Raw genomic sequence first — 20,026 nt, forward strand, 5'->3', positions numbered from 1 at the left:
ACCGACAATAAACTTCAAATAAACAAATATTATCCCAAAGGGTGTTATTACCCCCTCAACCCCCAACTCCTAACCTTTATCGAGTTGCGAACGTTTGATGGAGAAAGACGTTTTAGATATTTTAGTTGAAACCTGAAAGAGATTCATATTTTTTACTGATAAAAATTTTATAGTTATCAATTGGGTACCCCATTTAATTAAAGCACCAAGGACCTGCTTTAAAACAAATTGTTAAATTGTCAATGTTAAACTGTCATCTTTGCTTTATTAGGAACAGCTAATAATCTTAACTACGCAATGCAACTACATTTAAATGAGATTTTCTGTCACATGCTGCAAATGGATGGTTTGTGTTTAGGTTAGTTATTCTTGCAGACACTAGGATAGCAGTCATAAAGTTGACAAAAAGGAAAGGCTAGACAACTTCTCTACTGTTTTATTGATTGCTGCTATCTAGCAAAAAAAAATTTACGCCATTGCGTAACCTAAAAAACAGAGAATGATAATGGAGTACCTTTGTCTAAAGTTGCGATTTAGACAACTAGAGAAGTTAAGACATTATTATTTTGTTTATGTTTTAGGCATTTTGTTTTGACTTTAGATAATTCCACATCTAAGATTTGAAGATAGAGAGAGTGGCAAATCCAATTGCTAGATAAATCCTTATTAATGTAAGTTTAAAGTACAGAAAGGGTCTGGCTCAGTACATTCACTAATTTCGTGGCCTGTTTTCCCACATTTAAGGCAAGAAGGATGGGACTGTATTAATATATGCTATGTTCTATCCCCCCCCCTAATGTGCTAATATATAATAACTCCATAACGGTGATTTTGCAAGAGAGAAAAGATGTTCGAAAAAGTCCAAATGCATCTATTAACAATAGTTTCATGACCCTAAACAATTGTTCAGGTAATAGGAACATTGACCAGTATAATAATTTGGGTAATCGTTAGCACTAGTTTTTGGGACACTTGAAGAGAGGGGTTGCACTATCACTGGCGAGCGAGTTCATCCTTTTCCCTCTTTTTGCCAGGCGTCTCACCTCTTTCATTAGAGTTAGTTTCGGCTAAGGCCTGAATTCCTGACATGTGGCTAACTGTTTTGGATCGCGTAGTTGGAGGGGCTCTAGGAAGAGTTTTAGAGGTAGGTTGGAATGGCGACTGACTAAAGATTTCAGTGGGAGTATCCTTCTCGGGTGGTAGTCTTAGGGGCTTTTTCCCCGTAATTTATTCCGACGAGACACTGCAGATTCACGAACTGTTAATCAGTCATAATTCAAGGTTACTTGACCGAAAGTAAATATGACAGTTTCAAACAGTTCGTGATAACGAACTGAGAAAATTTGCCTTAATTTAGAAAATAGGGGGAACACCCCCTAAAAGTCATACGATCTTAACGAAAATCACACCATCAGATTCAGTGTATCAGAGAACCCTATTGTAGAAGTTTCGAGCTCCTATCTACGAAAATGTGGAATCTTGTATTTTTTGCCAGAAGGCAGATCACGGATGCGTGTTTGTTTGTTTGTTTGTTTTTTGTTTTTTTTTCCCAGGGGTGATCGTATCCACCCAGTGGTCCTAGAATCTTGCGAGAGGGCTCATTCTAACGGAAATAAAAAGTTCTAGTGCCCTTTTTAAGAGACCAAAAAATTTGAAGGCACCTAGGCCCCCTCCCACGCTTATTATTTTCCCAAAGGCAACACATGAAAGATCTGAGATTGCCATTTTATTCAGCGTAGTCAAAAAACCTTATAACTATGTCTTTGGGGACGACTTACTCCCCCACAGTCCAAGTGGGAGGGGCTACAAGTTACAAACTTTGACCAGTGCTTGCATATAGTAATGGTTATTGGGAAGTATACAGACGTTTTCAGGGGGATTTTTTGGTTGGGGGAGGGGTTGTCAAGAGGGGGATATTTTGGGGGAACTTTCCATCGAGGAATTTGTCATGGGGGAAGAAAATTTCCATGAAGGGAGCGCAGGATTTTCTAGCATTATTTAAAAAAAACAATGAAAAAATAAATATGTAAAGTTTTTTCAATTTGAAGTAAGGAGCAGCATTAAAGCTTAAAACGAACAGAAATTATTACGCATATGAGGGGTTCACCTCCTCCTAATACCCCGCTCTTTACGCTAAATTATTTTTAGTGATTTCAACTATTTATTCTACGGCTTTTGTGATTCAGGGGTCATTCTTAATGAACTGGGACAAAATTTAATCTTTAGTGTAAATAGCGAGGTAGAGACGAGGGGGTGAACCCCTCATATATGTAATAAAAACATGAGATTACAAAAGTGCGTTACGTAAGCTAATTTATAAGTTACGTTTATCTTTTACTAATAAAAACATTCGTAAAAATTTAAAGTTGTAGTTGCCTTTTCAAGTAGCCAAAAAATCGCAGGGCAACTAGGCTTCCTCCACCGTTCCCTTTTTTCTCAAAATCATTCGATCAAAACTAGGAGAAAGCCATTTAGCCAAAAAAAAACTGCAAATTTCGTGTTAATTATTCCTTTGCGGGGAGCCAGAATCAAAACATGCATTGATTCAAAAACGTTCAGAAATTAAATAAAAAAACAAGTTTTTTTTAGCTGAAAGTAAGGAGCGATATTAAGACTTAAAACGAAGAGAAATTACTTCGTATATGAAAGGGGCTGCTTCCTCATCAATGCCCCGCTCTTTACGCTATATTTTTTTACTGTTTTAAAAAGCAGAGTTGAGAGAAAGAGTCAAACTTTAGCGTGAAGAGCGGGGCGTTGATGAGGAAGCAGCCCCTTTCATATACGAAGTAATTTCTGTTCTTTTTAAGTTTTACTGTCTCTCCTTACTTTCAACTAAAAAAATTGTTTTTTGATTTAATTTAATCAGCGATAACAGCAATACATTCAATTATACACTATGAAAAATAGTAACTCACTTTGTATGAAGTGAGCAATCCCTCACAATTAAATCCGCAAGTTAATTGCGCAATCTAACAAAGTAGAGTACAAAAAATAATCCGATTAGGTTCATAACTAGTTCCTTTTAGTTCAGATGCTAAACTCATACTGATGAAAGTAAATAGTGAAAATGAAACTTAAAGAGAACAAAAGTTATGCTTCCAACCTTATGTAAAAATTTTCTACAAAATTGGTGTAAAACAACAGACTGCTGATACATTTTTATATTTGTAGGATTACACAAATCTAATGCTTTACTGAAAACAAAAAGCTCATGCACAAATAAAGCAAAAATTAATATTATTGCTTTGGAAACAAAAAGTCATTAATTAGCTTGTAGGAAATAGCACATTAGTTTAAAAGACCACTAACACTTCTTAATGACCATGGTTTGGCTAACTGTTATCATAGAGCTTACCGGACAATTACCATTAACCATCTCCACGTGTAAAATTAAGTCGGCAAAGAGAAAGTAAGACAAATAAAAAGAATTTCGCATGGGAGTTCTAGCAAATTCCTCCAGTGAAAAATTTTTCTCTGAAAAGTTCACCCCGCGGAAACTTCCCTCCCCATTTAAAATTAACCTCGTAAAAAATCCCCCAGCATAAAACTTATCCTTGTCCCAACCGAAACTTATATGCATACTTCCAAATAAAAAATACTATATGTAAACAATGGGCAAATTTCATAAATTAAAGACCTCACCGAAGGGACTGATAGGAGCCATGTTTTCTCCAATGACATGGTTATTAAACCTATCAGCTCTCTTTAACAATATGGCTATCTCAAAATTTTGATCAGAAGACTTAAGCGAAATAAGGGTGTGGGGGTGGCTAGCTGCCCTACAATCCTTTCGGTCCCTTAAAGGGACACTAGGACTTTAAATTTCCACTCGAATGACACCTCTCTCGATATTCTGGGACCACTGGTTTGACACGATCATCTCTGGGAAAAAAACAAACAAATACGCATTCGTGATCTTTCTTTTGGCGAAAATAGCAAAATGTCACCTTTTCGGATATGGGAGGTTGAAACCTCTACAGTAGATTTTCCTGATACACTGGCAGCTCTTTTAAGATTCCTTAACGTTCATTTGGTGTTTCTCCCTTTTTTTCGAATATCAGGCAAACTTTCTCAGACTCGTAGCCATTGATGTGAAAAATTACACATAATGAATCTTATATATTTGAAACCAGCATAATAAGCTAATTCTTTTGATATATCTATTGATATCAAAACTCCGCTTTTTAGAGTTTCGGTTACTATTGAGCCATGTTTGCTCCTTACACTTCATTATCACGAACTGCTTGATCCATGTTTTTCTTGTACCTTAATTTATTTCATGTGTCTAAAAAGGCTGACATACTTAAAAAGAAACCCCCCTGTTGAAAAGGATAATTATTTTTTATTTTCTGTTCATCTCTTTTCAAACGATAATTATGTCTTATTAGTTAGACGAGGAACTAACTACCTATAATGCCTCCCCCAAGGACTTGCAAAAGATAAATAGTAATGAGGATTTTAAAATTTTGAACCAAGAGCGACGGGAAAGGACCATACAAGCCAATTTTTTTTGTATTAATTTGATATTTATCAAACGTTAATACTGAATTACAAACATTTTACTGTTTATATTTTTTTGTCCCCCCTCCCTTTTGGCCCTCTAACCCTCACACATAACCATTAAAAGATTGAAAAAAGTACTTGTTTCACCCTTGAATTTTCTCTTCATCCATTAAAGCACAGAGTCTGTTTTTTATTAAAGATTCCCAAAAGGCGCAATTTCACTGTAATAATATTATAACTTGGACAAATGTTCGAAGGAGTCGCTAAAGCAGGCATTTCTTTCCGCCAACACGTTTAAGACACTTATACATACCTATTTAATCCATATATGATTCTAATCAGTGTTTTCATCTTTATTTTTAAATATTTACAGTTCAGATACGATGTGCCCTGGTCTAAAACAAACAAAAAAATAGTAATAATAAATAAATAATACATTTTGCCCTATCTCTCTGTACTTAGGCAGCGCTATTGCGCTGCCTATGATTATAGTTTGTTCTAATAAGAAATGTAACAAACAATTCATCCCTCCATAAGTGAGTGATAACTAGATCTACGTTGCATGGGCACGTGAGGTGTTGCGGCAACCTTTGTTCGGCTTCACCGTGTAAAGTGTTTTGAGAGCAACACTTTGGTTTTGTTTTCTCGCTTAGATTAAACGCTGAACGTGTTAATCTGTAAGGATCTTAAAATAAATACTCGCAAACGTTACGAACTAAAACTAACAACTCGCAAAAGTTACAAACCCCTCATCGCTGAAGATGATTGTAGCCTAATAGCCGATTGTTACTTACAAATGCCCTACATGTCTTACCACTGGAACCAAATTGGTCTTACCATCAAATACACGGGAAACAAACAATAGGTACACCAACTAGCAAAAGTTTCGAACCCCTCTTTGCCGAAGATGGTTATGAGCTAACAGCCGACTACTTCTTAAAACTCTCCTATATGTCTCACAATTGGTATTGGCCTATTATGGTTTCAGTTTGTACCTTACTACTGAAATTGTCAACCCCTTTAAACTCTCAAACTGGTATCTCTCATGAAGGAATTTTTCTACCAAAAAATGGCTGTCACATACTTTGATCTATCTGTTTTAGTTCAAAAGTTGTCTTTTTTGCCGTAAATTCTAATTTCTTTAGCAATGAGAGAATTTTCAAAGTTTAATAGGCACATTTGAAACCATTTCTCTACCACAATCCCAAGTGCAAAAAACCGAATGATAAACTCAGCTGAAATCACGAACAGAAATGGGTAGAAACAATAGATCTTTGGCCCCAAGCAAGAGTTCTACGAAGCTTTCCAAAATGCAAAGTTATATTCATCTATCCGGCCTAAGGCCCGCACTTTCCATAAAAACCGCAGTGGTTAGACACTTACCACTTTCTAGGGATAAGCTGAAATTGGGGTGCTAGGAAAAAAAGTGTTGCTCTCGTAACACAACTATAAGTAATCCTAGCAACAGGTCGGATTTGTATGTTGAAGAAACTATTCGAACAATTTTTTAATCCTGACATAAACAGTATTTTGAATTTAATTTTATAACTTCTGAAGTGGACCTGAAAAAATAAAACTTAATAATCAGTACGAAAAGATTTTATCTTTGCTCTTGAACAACCTGGATACACTTACAATATTTTTATTCATTTAAATTGTTAGAGCAGAAGTAGTAATAGTAGCATCCCAAAAAGTATCAACTTAATACCCCAGTCGTTCTCGACATATTGCTGAGGAGCCTTATGCAACCATAAACACAATGCCTTTTAAGTTAGTTTAAAGCAACATTTAGCTTTAAATCATAACGGACCAATTGCATAATTGTGGGGGGTTAACATGCCCCATATCCCTTAAGACATAGTTGCTGGACCATTCTACTATGCTGAATAACATGGCTGTCTCAAAGTTTTGACTGGATGCATTTGGAACATAAATAAGCTTGAGAGAAGGGCTGCTTGCCCTCCAATCTCTTTTTATTCTTAAAAAGGGCACCACAACTTTGAGCCAAATTAGCTCCTTTAAAATTTGCAATTCTATTTCTAGCTATTGTAGAGTGGTGCTGCATATGTTATAGCTTTTATGCCCTTTCGAATCTTGAATGTATACAGTTCTTTCTTTTAAGCTTTCCCTAAAAGTTCCACCTTAATACCCTTAGCGTCATTAGTTACAGTACCTGTAGGGGTAGAATTAATAGTATATAGATATTGCCTTCTGGCTAGTTCAAAATCCCCCATAAAATACCCTTAAAGGTCTAACTTAATAATACAAGTTGTTTTTCACATATTGCCTTGTCACCTTTATGAAAGTTCACACGCTCATACTTTGTTTTAATTTAGTTCAATATCCGCCTAAATATTCCTTAAAAGCTTCACCTTCATACCCTTAGCTTGCATAGTAGCAATAGCTGTAGCAGTATTAGTTGCAGTATACGCATAGCACCTTTGCTTTCTTCAACATCCTTTTCAACACACGTTGAAAGTTTCATCGAATGCAACACAATGGCCATTGATTCAAATAGCCTTTTTGTTTCAACGTAGCAGTAAGGTCCGAAAATTATTTTTTTGAAGATGAAACCCTCCCCCCCACAGCCCACCAGGCAAGGGTTGTAAGCTATGCCCTGGAGGCATATAAGGTTTATATTGAAAGGGTGATCGTATAAACTTTGGAAAGGGCTCATAGGATTGATAATCAGTTGTTCTAATGCCCTTTTTGAGATTCAGAGTGATTCAAGGGTTGATACTCCCCCTTCCAACAACTCGTTTTTTCCCGAAATGTATCTGATAGAAATTTTGAGATGCCTTTTGTTGGTGTAAAAATTCGAAAAAGTTTCATTCGATTGGAAATTGAAAGGGCTATACAAATCTAATAAAAATTTTGATATAGCCATTTTGTTCAGCGTAGTTGAAAGGTCTGGAAATTATGTCATTGGAAATCAGATGTTCTAGTGCCTCATGCAAATGTCACCATTTTGATCGTATTCCTCATCATTTCCAGAATTTTCCAAATTATTACACTCAGTTATTTCTGTTTTAAAAACCCTTATACACATAATGGGTTTGAAATTAGTTCAGCACTCCCCTCAACATTCTCCGAAAGGCTCCCCTGAATCTCCTTCGTCTTCTTGGAAAATAAAGTTCAAACTCCGGGAAAGTGTCCACACTAAAGACATTTTTATGTGATTTTTGGACTATTGGTAACAAAGTGGCTATCTCACAATTTGAATTGAATACATTTCAAGAAAATAAGATGTCAGGGAGGGGGATTAGTTACTCTCCATCATGTTTGGGTCTTAAAAGGGAACTAGAAATATACATTGCCAATCATATGAGCTTCTTCTAAAGTTCACATGACCGCCCCTTCCATAAAAACCTTATATGTCCCTGGGACATAACTTACAACCCTTATCTTCAGACTCTTGGGGATTCTGTCAACCCCTAAGCCATTATTATATAATCTTTGGAGTATTTTCAAATAAATAGCTATCTCAAAATTTCAATTGGATGCATTTGAGGGAAAAACAACGTGAGGGTGGCTGCCCTCAGAATACTTTGACTTATAAAAAGGCCACTAGAACATATGATTTCTTATCAACTAAGCTCATTCCGAAGTTTTTTATGACCACCTTTCCATAAAAACCTTATATACCCTCGGGGCATAACTTACAACTCTTGCGATGAGGGTTGCGGGGGGTTGTCATCCTCAAAGACATAATTTCCAGACCTTTCATCTTCGCTGAACAAAATGGCTATCTAGAAATTTTGATTAAGTGTGTTTTAGAAATTGACGGGTGTTAGGGGGGATTATTACCCTCCAATCACTTTTGATTATTAGAAAGGGCACTAGTCCTTTTAATTTCAAATCAAATGAGCATTTTTGGAAGTTTCCACGACAACAAATGACCATCTCAAAATTTCTACCTGATAAATTTTGGGAAAATACGAGAAGTGGGGGTGTATCCGCCCTCACATAACACTGAATCTTAAAAAGGACACTAGAACTTTTGATTACCAATCCAATGAGCCCCTTCCAACGTTTACACGATCATCCTTTCTATATAAGAGTTATATGCCATCGGGGCATAACTTACAACCCTTGTCCTGAGGGCCATGTGTTTCTACGACAAATCCTTTGGTGCGAAGTGCCCTGGTCTAAAGCAAAAATAATAATAATAATAATTATAGTAATAGTAATAATGTAATAATTATGATTACAATAATAGATATTGCCCACATTGCTCTTTACCTAGGCAACACTATTGCGCTGCCTGTATAGTTTATCCTAAGAAAAAACGCAACAAACTTTTCACCCCTCCATTTGCGAGTGATAATTATAATTAATCCTAGCAACAGGTAGGACAAAGGTATCCATACTCCTACATCATAAATTATTTTATAAGCCTTCTTTGAAATTTTTCTTTTGACTCTATCTTCTTAAAAATTAATCATATTTATTTCTCCCAAGACCCTTAAGAAAGCTATATGCGCTTCTTCCATTCTTTACTAATTCTAAAAATAATCCACGAAATAATCTTTTTTTAAGAAAAGTTAAGAGCCATATTAAACAAAAAAAAAACACAAATAAATAAATGAAATCAAAAATGAACAGAAATTACTATAAATAACCGAGTCAAACTCAAAACGAGCAGAAACTAATATGAGCGGGGTTGACAACCTTCACGCCTTCTGAAGTCCAGAACATAAATTGCATTTTACTGAATACAACCCTTATTCCAAGCAGAATGTTCCTACCCTTATAATAAAAACGTATTTATAATAAAAAAAATTAAAATAAAATCATAGCCAAGATTATAAAACAAAACAACAAATGAATGTTGATTGACAGTTTAATATACATAAACTGATATTTATTCCTTAAAGTCTTAATAATTCTGGATTTATTAAAGTTAGAAAAGTGAAAACACGTATTTTATTTTCAGTAAACTGAAAACTACGGTTCTGGTCTTCAGAAGGCATGTTGTGGGGGCGTCAGCCCCACTTGTCTTAGTGTCTGCTCGTTTTGACTTTGATTCGGTCATTTATTGTAGTTTCTGTTCGTTTTGGGCTTCATTTATTTATTGATGGTATTTCTTGGTAGTTTTACGCTTAGAAAATTACTTGACCTTATTTCTGCCAATTTTTCTCTTTTTTTGTTGCTCTTTATCTATCTTCGAAAAACTTATTTCGGGGAAAAAGCTTTTTGAATTAATTTATGTTCTTTATAATTGACATAGCCTAATCTTTTTCATTGGAAAAGAAAAGAATATCTAAAATACATCCGGTTCTTCTATAAGAATACCTAGTTTGGCTTACTCTTTAAATATTTTGGAGAAAATTTATCAAAAATTTTCAATAACATACGTCCTATTGAATATCTGGACCCATATACTATTACCTAATTTAATTTTATACGTCATTTAGTTTTCATCATCACAGCTTTCTAAGATCTTCACCTAAATGCCCTTAGCCTCATAGTTACAGCAATCGTAGTAATTAATAGCATACACATAGTGCCTTTTTTAGTTCAAAATCTGCCGCAACATATCCTGAAAGTTCAAACTTAATAATATCAGCCGTTCCTAAGATATTGCCTTTACACCCTTATGACAATCTACATGCTCATAGTTTATTTGACTTAGTTCAAGATCCATCAAAATACTTCTTGAAAATATTCCCCTTAATATCCTTAGCTTCAGTAGTAGTAATAGTTTTAGTAGTAGCTGTAGCATCAGTAGCAGTATACACACAACACCTTAGGGTTTTTTTTCAACAAGACCTTTAACACACGCTGAAAGTTTTAACTTAATACCAAGAACTGTTCCTGAGGCATTGCTGATGCGTCCTCTTGACAACCTTTATGCGGTTAGTGTGTTTTGGTAGAGTTTAACATTGTTTCAAGATTCCACAAAACTGTCTCCTTAATACCTTTAGCTTTAGTTGCAGTAGTACCACTAGTAATAGTAGTAGCAGTAGTAGCAGTAGCAGTATAATTAGTATTAGCCTTAGCTTTAGTGGCAGTGGTAGTAGTAGCAGTGGTAATAGTAGCAGCAGTAGTAGAAGTTGTAGTACTAGCAGTGGTAGCAGTAGACTGCAAATATTGCCTCTTAGTTTGTCCAATATCCCCCACAACAAGCCCTGTAAGTTTCAACTTAAAAAAACCAGGTCGTTTCTAAAATATTGCTGATATTCACCTCAATATTCCTCCTGAACTTACTGCTCAATATTTCTTAAAAGTTTCACATTTATACAATTTGCCATAGTTGTAGTACGAATCACTGCCATAATAGTAGAGGTACTAGTAGTACTAGATGTAGAACACATATGGTTATTAACAGGAATAGCACTAGCACTAGTAGTAGCAGTAGTATTAACATCTTGACTTTCGGTCAGTTGAATATCCCCATCATCAAACCCTGGAAGTCTCAACTTAATAAAATTAGCAATTGCGATGATATTGTCGATATTCACTTTTGATGACCTGTATGTCCATAGTGTGTTTTAATTTAGTTGAATTCTCTCTCAACACTTCCTGAAGTTTTCACCTTAATATTTTTAGCGTTAATAGCAGTTTTGATATTGTTCAATTATCTACTCTATGTTCTCTTAAATTTTCATCTACATACCCTGAGTCTTTATAGTATTGCATAAGAAAAACTAGTTTGTTTTAACTGAAAGTAAGAAGCGACATTAAAACTTAAAACAAACAGAAATTACTCCGTATATGAAATGGGTTGAGCCCTCCGCAATCCCTCCCTCTTTACGCTAAAGCTTTTAATTGTTTTAAAAAGCAGAATTGTGGCAAAGAGTCAAACTTTAGCGTAAAGAGCGAGGGATTGCGCAGGGGACAGCCCATTTCATATACAGAGTAATTTCTATTCGTTTTAAGTTTTAATGTCGCTCCTTACTTTCAGTTAAAAAAACTAGTTTTTTTATGTAATTTCTGAACGTTTTTGAATTAATACATGTTTGATTTTGGCTCTCCACACGTAAATTATTAAAATGAAATTTGCATATTAATTCCTTTTTTGGCTAAATGGCTTTCTCTTAGTTTTGATCAGACGATTTTGAGAAATAAGGGATGGGGAAGGAGGCCTAGTTGCCATGCAATTTTTCGGTTACATAAAAAGGCAACTATAAATTTTAATTTTCAACGAATTTTTTTATTAATAAAAAATATACGTAACTTAAGAATTAACTTACGTAACAAACTTTTATATTCTAAAATTTTTATTATGTATGTGAAGGGGTTTTTACCCTCGTTAAGACCTCGTTCTTTACGCTAAATCGTAAGTTTTATCCCAATTCTTTAAGAATGACCCCTGAATCAGAAAGGCCGTAGAATAAATAGTTGAAATTACTAAAAATACTATAGCATAAAGAGCGAGGTATTTATCTCCTCCTAAATACCTCGCTATTTATGCTAAAGTAATTTTAGAACCCCTCATATGCGTAATAATCTCTGTTCGTTTTAAGTTTCAATGCTACTCTTTACTTTCAATTGAAAAAACTTTTCCATGTTTATTTTTTCATTGTTTTTTTATAGTAATTTCAGAAAATTCTGCGCCCTTTTCAATGAATTTTTCGTCCCCCATGACATATTTCTCCAAGGAAAGATCCTCCCACATAGCCAACTCCCCTCAACCCCACCCCCAAAACCAAAAAAAAATCTCCTGAAAACGACTGTACACTTCCCAATAACCATTATTATATGTAAACACTGGTCAAAGTTTGTAACTTGCAGCCCCTCCCCCAGGGACTGTGGGGGAGTAAGTCATTCCCAAAGACATAGTTATTATGCTTTCTGACTATGTGGAACAAAATGGCCATCTCAAAATTTTGATCTGTTGACTTTTGAGAAAAAATGAGCGTGGGAGGGGTCTAGGTGCCCTCCAATATTTTTGGTTACTTAAAAAGGCCACTAGAACTTTTCATTTCCGTTAGAATGAGCCCTCTTGCGACATTCTAGGACCACTTGGTCGATACGATGACCCCTGGAAAAAAACAAATAAATAAACACGCACCTGTGATTTGTCTTCTGGCAAAAATACGAAATTCCACATTTTTGTAGATAGGAGCTTGAAAATTTTGCTATAGGGTTCTCTGATACGCCGAATGTGATGGTGCAATTTTCGTTACGATTCTGTGACTTTTAGGGGGTGTTTTCTCCTATTTTCTAAAATAAGGCAAATTTTTTAAGGCTCGTAACTTGTGATGACAAAGACTAAATTTGATGAAACTTAAATATTTAAAATCAGCATGAAAATCTGATTCTTTTGTTGTATATTTTAGCTTCAAAATTCCGTTTTTTAGAGTTTCGTTTACTATTGAGTCGGGTCGCTCCTTACTACAGTTCGTTACCACGAACTGTTTGATTAGCATCATATTAGTAGCAATAGTAGTTGAAGCAGTACTAGCAGCAGTAGTGTTGCATTAGTAGTAGTTTTAGTAACATTAGAAGCAGCAGCATTGATAGAAGTATTGGTGCACATACGCTGCCTTTTGGCCAGTTGAGCATCCCCAATGATGTTCTTGAAGTTTCAGTTTGATACGGTAAGTTTTTCCAAAGATATCGCTGATACGCCCTTTTGACAACCTGCTTGCATATACTATTATGGATTTAGTTGAACTTTCCGCTCAAAATTTCTGCAAGTTTTTACTTCATTATCCTCAGTCTTGGTAGACCCCGCCGCAGAAGCAGTAGTTGTAGTGGTAGTAATCGTAGTCGTAGTAGTACCATTAATGTTAGCAGCTGTGGTAGTAATAGCTTGCAAATATAAACTGTAGAAACCCTTTTGTTCACATACTTAAATCAGTGGCCTTTAAATACATATTAAAAGTGGTAAGAAAACCTTACGAATGTTTTTTGAACCAGAGTACACTCTATTAGCTCATTGCTAATGACCAATGTCATTAGCTATTCGAAATGTAGGCTATTGTTTTCAATATTAACCTTCGTTCAATAGGTTTATTTAATAGTTTAATATTTTTTAGTGTTTAAACGGTGGACTTCAAATATCAGATCTGGAAAAACTGAGGAGAAGTAAAGTTTTTAATTATTTAATCACTGAAGAAGGTGCTCACAAAATCACCGACAAGTACAGGATGGCTATGTACTTAGGCGATCAAGATATGCAGACTTTGATAAAAACGGAATATCCTCAATTTTTTCATGTGTTGGACTGTAGATGGAACTACCAGCTAAATGCTGTGTATAATGTGCCATTTCGATTGCCATGTGAGGCCCCTGCCTTTCTATACCATGGGAACTCACTACAAAGATTTCCCGAAGAAGTATATAGATCTCTTGAAAACATTATTTAAACTTAAGTTTCTAATATGTGTTTTTTAGCTTTATGTCAGATATATTGATTGTAAATATGGTTGTTTCTCTAGAAAGATCATTTGTCCTAGTCCTTGTATCTGCTTTTATTTATTAAGACTCAGTAGAAAAAAAATTCTTTTGTAGGACAGAAATTAAAGTCTTTAAGCTTTAATTATAAATTCTTTAGGACAAAAAATGAGATAGAAAAATTTTTTTGAAGATTTTTAAAAAGGAGAAAAATACTAAAAATTACATTGCACAATTATACATACTATGAATTCAATTCAGTATGTAGTACAGTTTACAGGTTTACATAGATATAAGATTCGTTGTGCATAAATAACATGGGGTGAGGGATTTAGGTAGCTTAAAGCTCTATCCTTGGATAAGTTCGAATGTGGGGAAAATTAGAGGCAACGGCTGCTTCATGTGAAAGGGCTTAAAAACTTTATAGATGGCTGGATATCGTAAGTTTTTGTGCCTATTTCAAGAATCAAAAGTGATTGTGGGGATAATCAGCTCCTCTGGGCAATTATTTGCTAGCCAGCCCTAGCCAGCCTCAACGCCCCGTGCTAAAGTCTTTGTGCTAAAGTCTCTCTTAACTCTTTCTCTTAACTCTACATTTTAAAACAGTAAAAAACTTCAGCGTAAAGAGCGGGGCGTTGAGGAGGAAAAGCCCCTTTCATATACGGAGTAATTTCTGTTCGTTTTAAGTTTTAATCTCGCTCCTTACTTTCATTTAAAAAAAACTTGTTTTTTTTTTGTTTAATTTCTGGACGTTTTTGAATTAATGCATTTTTTGATCTTGTCTCTCCGCATATAAATAACTAAAATGAAGTTTGCACATTAATTTTTTGGGGCCAAATGGCTTTTTCATAGTTTTAATCGGAAGATTTTGAGAAAAAAGGAGCGAGGGAGGAGGCCTAGTTGCCCTCCAATTTTCGATTACTTAAAAAGGCAACTACAACTTTTAATTTTTTACGAACGTTTTCATAGGTAAAAAATATACGTAACTTTCGAATTAACTTACGTAGCGAACTTCTATATTCGTATGTTTTTATTGCGTATACGAGGGGGCTCACCCCTCGTCGATACCTCGCTCTTTACACTAAAGCTTATATTTTGTCCCAATTCCTTAAGAATGATCCCTGAATCACAAAGGCCGCAGAATAAATAGTTGAAATAACTAAAAATACTTTAGTGTAAAGAGCGAGGCATTACGAGGAAGTAAACCCCTCATATGCGTAATAGTTTCTGTTCGTTTTAAGTTTTAATGCTGCTCCTCACTTTCAGTAGAAAAACTTTTATATTTATTTTTCATTTTTTTTAAATAATGCTAGAAAATCCTGCGCCCCCTCCATTGAAAGTCTCTTCCCCCATGAGAAGTTCCTCCATGGAAAGATCCTCCCACATAACCCTCCTCCCTTCAACTCTCCCCCCAAACCAAAAAAATCTCCCTGAAAACGTCTGTACACTTCCCAGTAACCATTACCATATGTAAAAACAGGTCAAAGTTTGTAACTTGCAGCCCCTCCCACGGGGACTGCGAGTGAGTAAGTCGTCCCCAAAGACATAGCTATTAAGTTTTTCGACTATGGTGAATAAAATGGCTATCTCGGAATTTTGATCCGGTGACTTTGGGGAAAAAATGAGCGTGGGAGGAGGCCTAGGTGCCCTTCAATTTTTGGTCACTTAAAAAGGGCACTAGAACTTTTAATTTCCGTTAGAATGAGCCCTTTCGAGACATTCTAGGACCACTGAGTCGATACGATCACCCCTGGGAAAAAAAAACAAAAAAAAAACAACAAATAAACACGCATCTGTGATGGCGCAGTAGCAATTTACACGATCTAAAAAGGGTTGTGGAGGGTTTGACGCTTTTTTTAGTATTTAGTTAGTGTCAGAAATCTTTAAGATGAATTCCATTTGCTCCATAAACGCAACTATTTCAGGCCAAAGCGCTAACATGTATTTTTAAAAGAATTTAATTTAATGAATTCAGGAAAGTTAACTAACCACTCAATTCAAAACTGAAACAAAACTATATATTATATTATTTTTTTGTAATTTTTTTCGTCAAATACTTTTTTTGATGTAATTTCTAAAATAGTCCGATGGCTTATATTCGGAATTTTATGTAATTACAGGGTATACTCTGTTTACTGGACCAGGACGTTTCAGTAAATGCCTGATATAAAAAAGCAAAAATACTGGGAACCCTAAGGAGCCGCAAAAATACGGAAAAGGGATAATGAAATCAAATTTATCTTTGTGTCCTGTTATACCAATACCCTCAAATATTATGAACAATCAAAGGGCGTTGAAAAAGATCGAAAATTCTGTAGAGACAAACAGGGACAAAAGTTAGTCCCAAGTGAATTTTATGTTCACTCCTCACTCTAGATGTATTATGGTGACGTTCGTCAAGAAAAACGAGATAGTAAGCTAGAATAAAATAGAAAAAGATAGACAATCCAATTAAAAAGAACAGTTTTCTTATTGATGGATTTTTGATACTGCCATCAGTCATTCTGACACAATACAAAAAAACATATATTTTATTTTTTGGTGAAAAAATATTGATCCAGCCAGGCAGCATTGACAGGAGAGCCAACATGATAAATAATCGAATTACACAATCAGCTTTTCTTTTCGACAAGAAATTTTGTCATTGCTAGTACAGCTATAGAAGATGTGTAAACTTTGTATGTTATTCTGGCCCCTAACTGACCAAAAATAATTAAACAATTTCACAACCTACAAGAAATATTCCCATCAGATAATAAATCGTATACACAATGCTACATACACAATGCTACATACAGCTGTACATATCAAAAGAAGTCTAACATATTTCATTAAAGTTTTATATAGTCCTGAATACGTAACTGCAGCAGATGCCTTACTAAGAGAAATAAAAGTTACGATTCCAGTTGTTATAACCGCAAATACTGCATAATTAATTTAAAAAAACGTTTGCTCCTTCAGCTATGTCAGTTATAACGCTTAAATTCACGGTAACCGAACCACCCCAATAACGAACACAACTTTTGTCTGGCTTCAAATTTTCCTTTATTCAAAAGTATCAGGCAAAACTATTGAAAGTAAAAAGTCTTATCCAGTTACAAACGTCATATTACAACATTGATCTTGAGTGTTCCCAACTTAGTCCTGATTACTATAAACTAAAACTGAATAACTGGTAAATGCATCTTTCTAATTTTGTAATAAAATTTATAGGATGTTTTCTTTATCCAATTAGAAAAATAATGATACAAGTTTACCAAAGGTCTTCGTTAAAATTTCTAACACTTAGCTATTGTTACTAAGAGATCTGCGACAGATTTCACCTAACAAACTTTTTTGCTGTCTGCAAAACAATAAAGATAAAATTATATTGACGTATATCCTTTGACATAGTCAGATAACAAGGTCAGACGAAAGTTTCTTAGTGGCAACATTAAAGTCAATACGAAAGAGATTATTGTATTTCTTTTAATCACAGCACCAGAGAAAAATAACAAACTAGTCGTTAGAGACGAAACAATAAGAATAAAGGGGAGCATTTTAAGAGCCAGGAGTCCCTTCTCTCCCCCAAAGAGAATTCAGCTTCTTTCAGGACGAGACTTTTCCATGAATTTTAAAATAAACTGGTCATAATAACATAAGTATTCATTTGTTTTTTACTCGTTACTTAGTGAATCGGACGTGAAGAGAAAGGATGATCAGCATCTGTCTTCCCTTCACTGTCCCTTCTAACGCAATTTACCAAAAAACATAAAAAAAGATCTATGGTATTTGCCTTATAGTTCAGTTCAAAATAAAAAATAGTACTCCTTCTAATATACCAACAAAACTGGTATGCTGTATACTGAAAATCCTAACGGAATTCTTTCAAAATAAGTTCTTGCCCCGAAAAAAAGAAAACCCTAAGAAAGTTACTATCCCCGATGCCAAGTTATGAAAATTCCACTGAAAGCTTGGCTCATCAAAAAATGGATTTAATAAAGTTTTTTGTGGTACACGAGATGAATTATAAGACTGTTCTGGTCAATAGTCCTTTGTTTCTGGAAATAATGTCAGTGCGGATATTTACATTGGTGTCTAACAGTAAACCCCACGGAATGCATCCCTAAACGTTGGGGTTCACACATAGGAAGAAGTTTGTCTCTAAATATTTAGTAAATAATTTTGTTACTACTCAAGATTTGGTTCGATCGATATGTTACTTTAGATTAGAGGATGTTTCGTATTTGGCTGACGTTGATAATATTTTGCAAATTAGTCGTTCAAAGTTTTTTTTTCAAAATGATAAAGACTGTATGTGATTTATTTTGTCGAAACAGGTTAATTTTTAGTTTTAGAAAGGGTATATCTTTAATCTTTAATTTGCATGCTGTTCCACCGCTTTTTCGTCAAGATTACTTAAACGCAATGATTAAACAGTATATTTAACTCGGGACCTCCTTTCAAGAATTGCAAGTAAGTGTGGTATCTTGTAAATGATTATCAAAAAAGACCAATGTTTTCTATTTGAAGAAGTTGCTGAATATAATCGGATGGCTCTATATTTCATTTTTCTGTCATCATGTTGTGATTTTCCCTAATGATTTATTCAATTTAAACATCAAGTTTAACATGCCTCTTTACTTTTCATTTAAAATCTTCTTTTTCTGGAAAGCTTTTTTAAATAATAATAAAAAGGAAAAAGTAAAATAGTAGAATTATCTATTAATAACAATTTATTTCCAACACATTATGCAGCACATGGGAAAAGCGAAGCAAAAAAGAAAAACATAACTACAACAAATCATAAAACAATATTATACACATAAACTAATTTTCGCGAACAAGCATTTGAATATGGTTTTGGTATATTCATTCGCGAAAAATAACAGATTTTGATGACTTATATGAGGAAATGAAAATTGAATTTTTAATTTTACAATTGAAAATACATAATGAGAATGTTGCCTGTTGCGTTTGTTATAAGCCCCCTCATGTATCACCCTCTTCTTTTTCGTCATCACTCAATACCCTCATGAAGCTAATATCATGCAAGTACAGAAGGGTAATTTTGATGGGAGACTTCAACATCAATTTGATTTATGATTCACATCAGACAATAGATAAAGAAATGAATGAGTGTAGACTTAGCAAAGATGCGATAGATTTTCTATCGATGTGCCTGTCGCATTGTTTATTACCACTTTGTAGCATACCTACAAGAGTAACTGCAACGTCGGCATCACTGATTGACAATATTATGACGAATTTCGAGACTAATCTACTAAGTATAGTGTTGGTGGACTCTTCTGATCCTTTCATGTTGTTTTCTGAATTAAAAAGTGAGCTTAAATCGAATAAAAAAAAAATTCCACAAAGTCACGGTTACTCAATAAAAATACGCTACGACTATTAAAAGAAAGATTAAGTATTATGAATGATAATGGACCTTTCGAATCTGAGAATGTGAACCACGTCATGGATTTATTTTTAAAGCAGCTTAAGGAAATATTAGATGAAACATACCCGGTGAAAAAGATTAGTCTGGGACGTTATCAATCTCCTAATAAGCCGTGGATAACCGAAGGCATGCTACGTTCTATAAAGTTTAAAACTCAGTTATTCAGGAGGCAACTTAACTGTCCATCTGATGAAAATATTTCTGAATTTAAAAGGTATAAAAGTCAATTGTCGAAAATTCTTCGCTTGGAAAAAAAGAATTATTGCGATCGAGAGTTTGAGAAAGTTCGTTTCTCGCCGAAAAAGACTTGGTTTCTAATTAACGAATGCCTTAGTAAAAGGAAGGACCAAAATTTTCCAGATGGAATGTGCATGCCTGAAAATCAAGTACCTTTTAATGATAAGAAGGAAATAGCAGATGCCCTAAACCGGCATTTTACTAAAATAGGAGAAAAAACTGCTGAGTCTGCTGCCTCATCAGGGTCAAGTAGTCAAAATAAAAATGACTTTAGAAATTTCCTTCCGCCATCACATGATAAGTCAATATTTTTAACACCGGTTTCTGAACAAGAATTAAAGAATGTAGTTACTCTTTTGAAAAATGGTCATTCTGAGGGTATTCATGGATCATCGACATTTCTGTTGAAAGAAATACTGTCCCAAATTTTGCACATTTTATGTCATATAATAAACCTGGCATTTAAAAATTGGACGTTTCCTTCGTCGTTAAAAGACTCAA

The 20,026-nt window shown here is 34.6% G+C and overlaps 1 protein-coding gene across 9 annotated transcripts in view; it reads left to right on the forward strand.

Annotated features, from left to right (window-relative positions):
- LOC136025179 (uncharacterized) overlaps window positions 1-20,026 on the forward strand; it is a 187,732-nt gene that overhangs the window by 97,979 nt on the left and 69,727 nt on the right. For 5 of the 9 annotated variants that reach the window (XM_065700953.1, XM_065700955.1, XM_065700954.1 and 2 more), the window contains exon 4: window positions 13,491-13,918. The exons of the other annotated variants lie outside the window; for them this stretch is intronic. In XM_065700953.1, coding sequence (XP_065557025.1) covers window positions 13,491-13,820 — 330 coding nt within the window. In that variant the 3' untranslated portion in view covers window positions 13,821-13,918. Of the gene's footprint in view, window positions 1-13,490; window positions 13,919-20,026 lie in introns of those variants that run through there. 9 annotated transcript variants of the gene reach the window in all.

This window comes from Artemia franciscana, chromosome 3, assembly GCF_032884065.1.
Source record: "Artemia franciscana chromosome 3, ASM3288406v1, whole genome shotgun sequence".
NCBI classification, from domain to species: Eukaryota; Metazoa; Arthropoda; class Branchiopoda; order Anostraca; family Artemiidae; genus Artemia; species Artemia franciscana.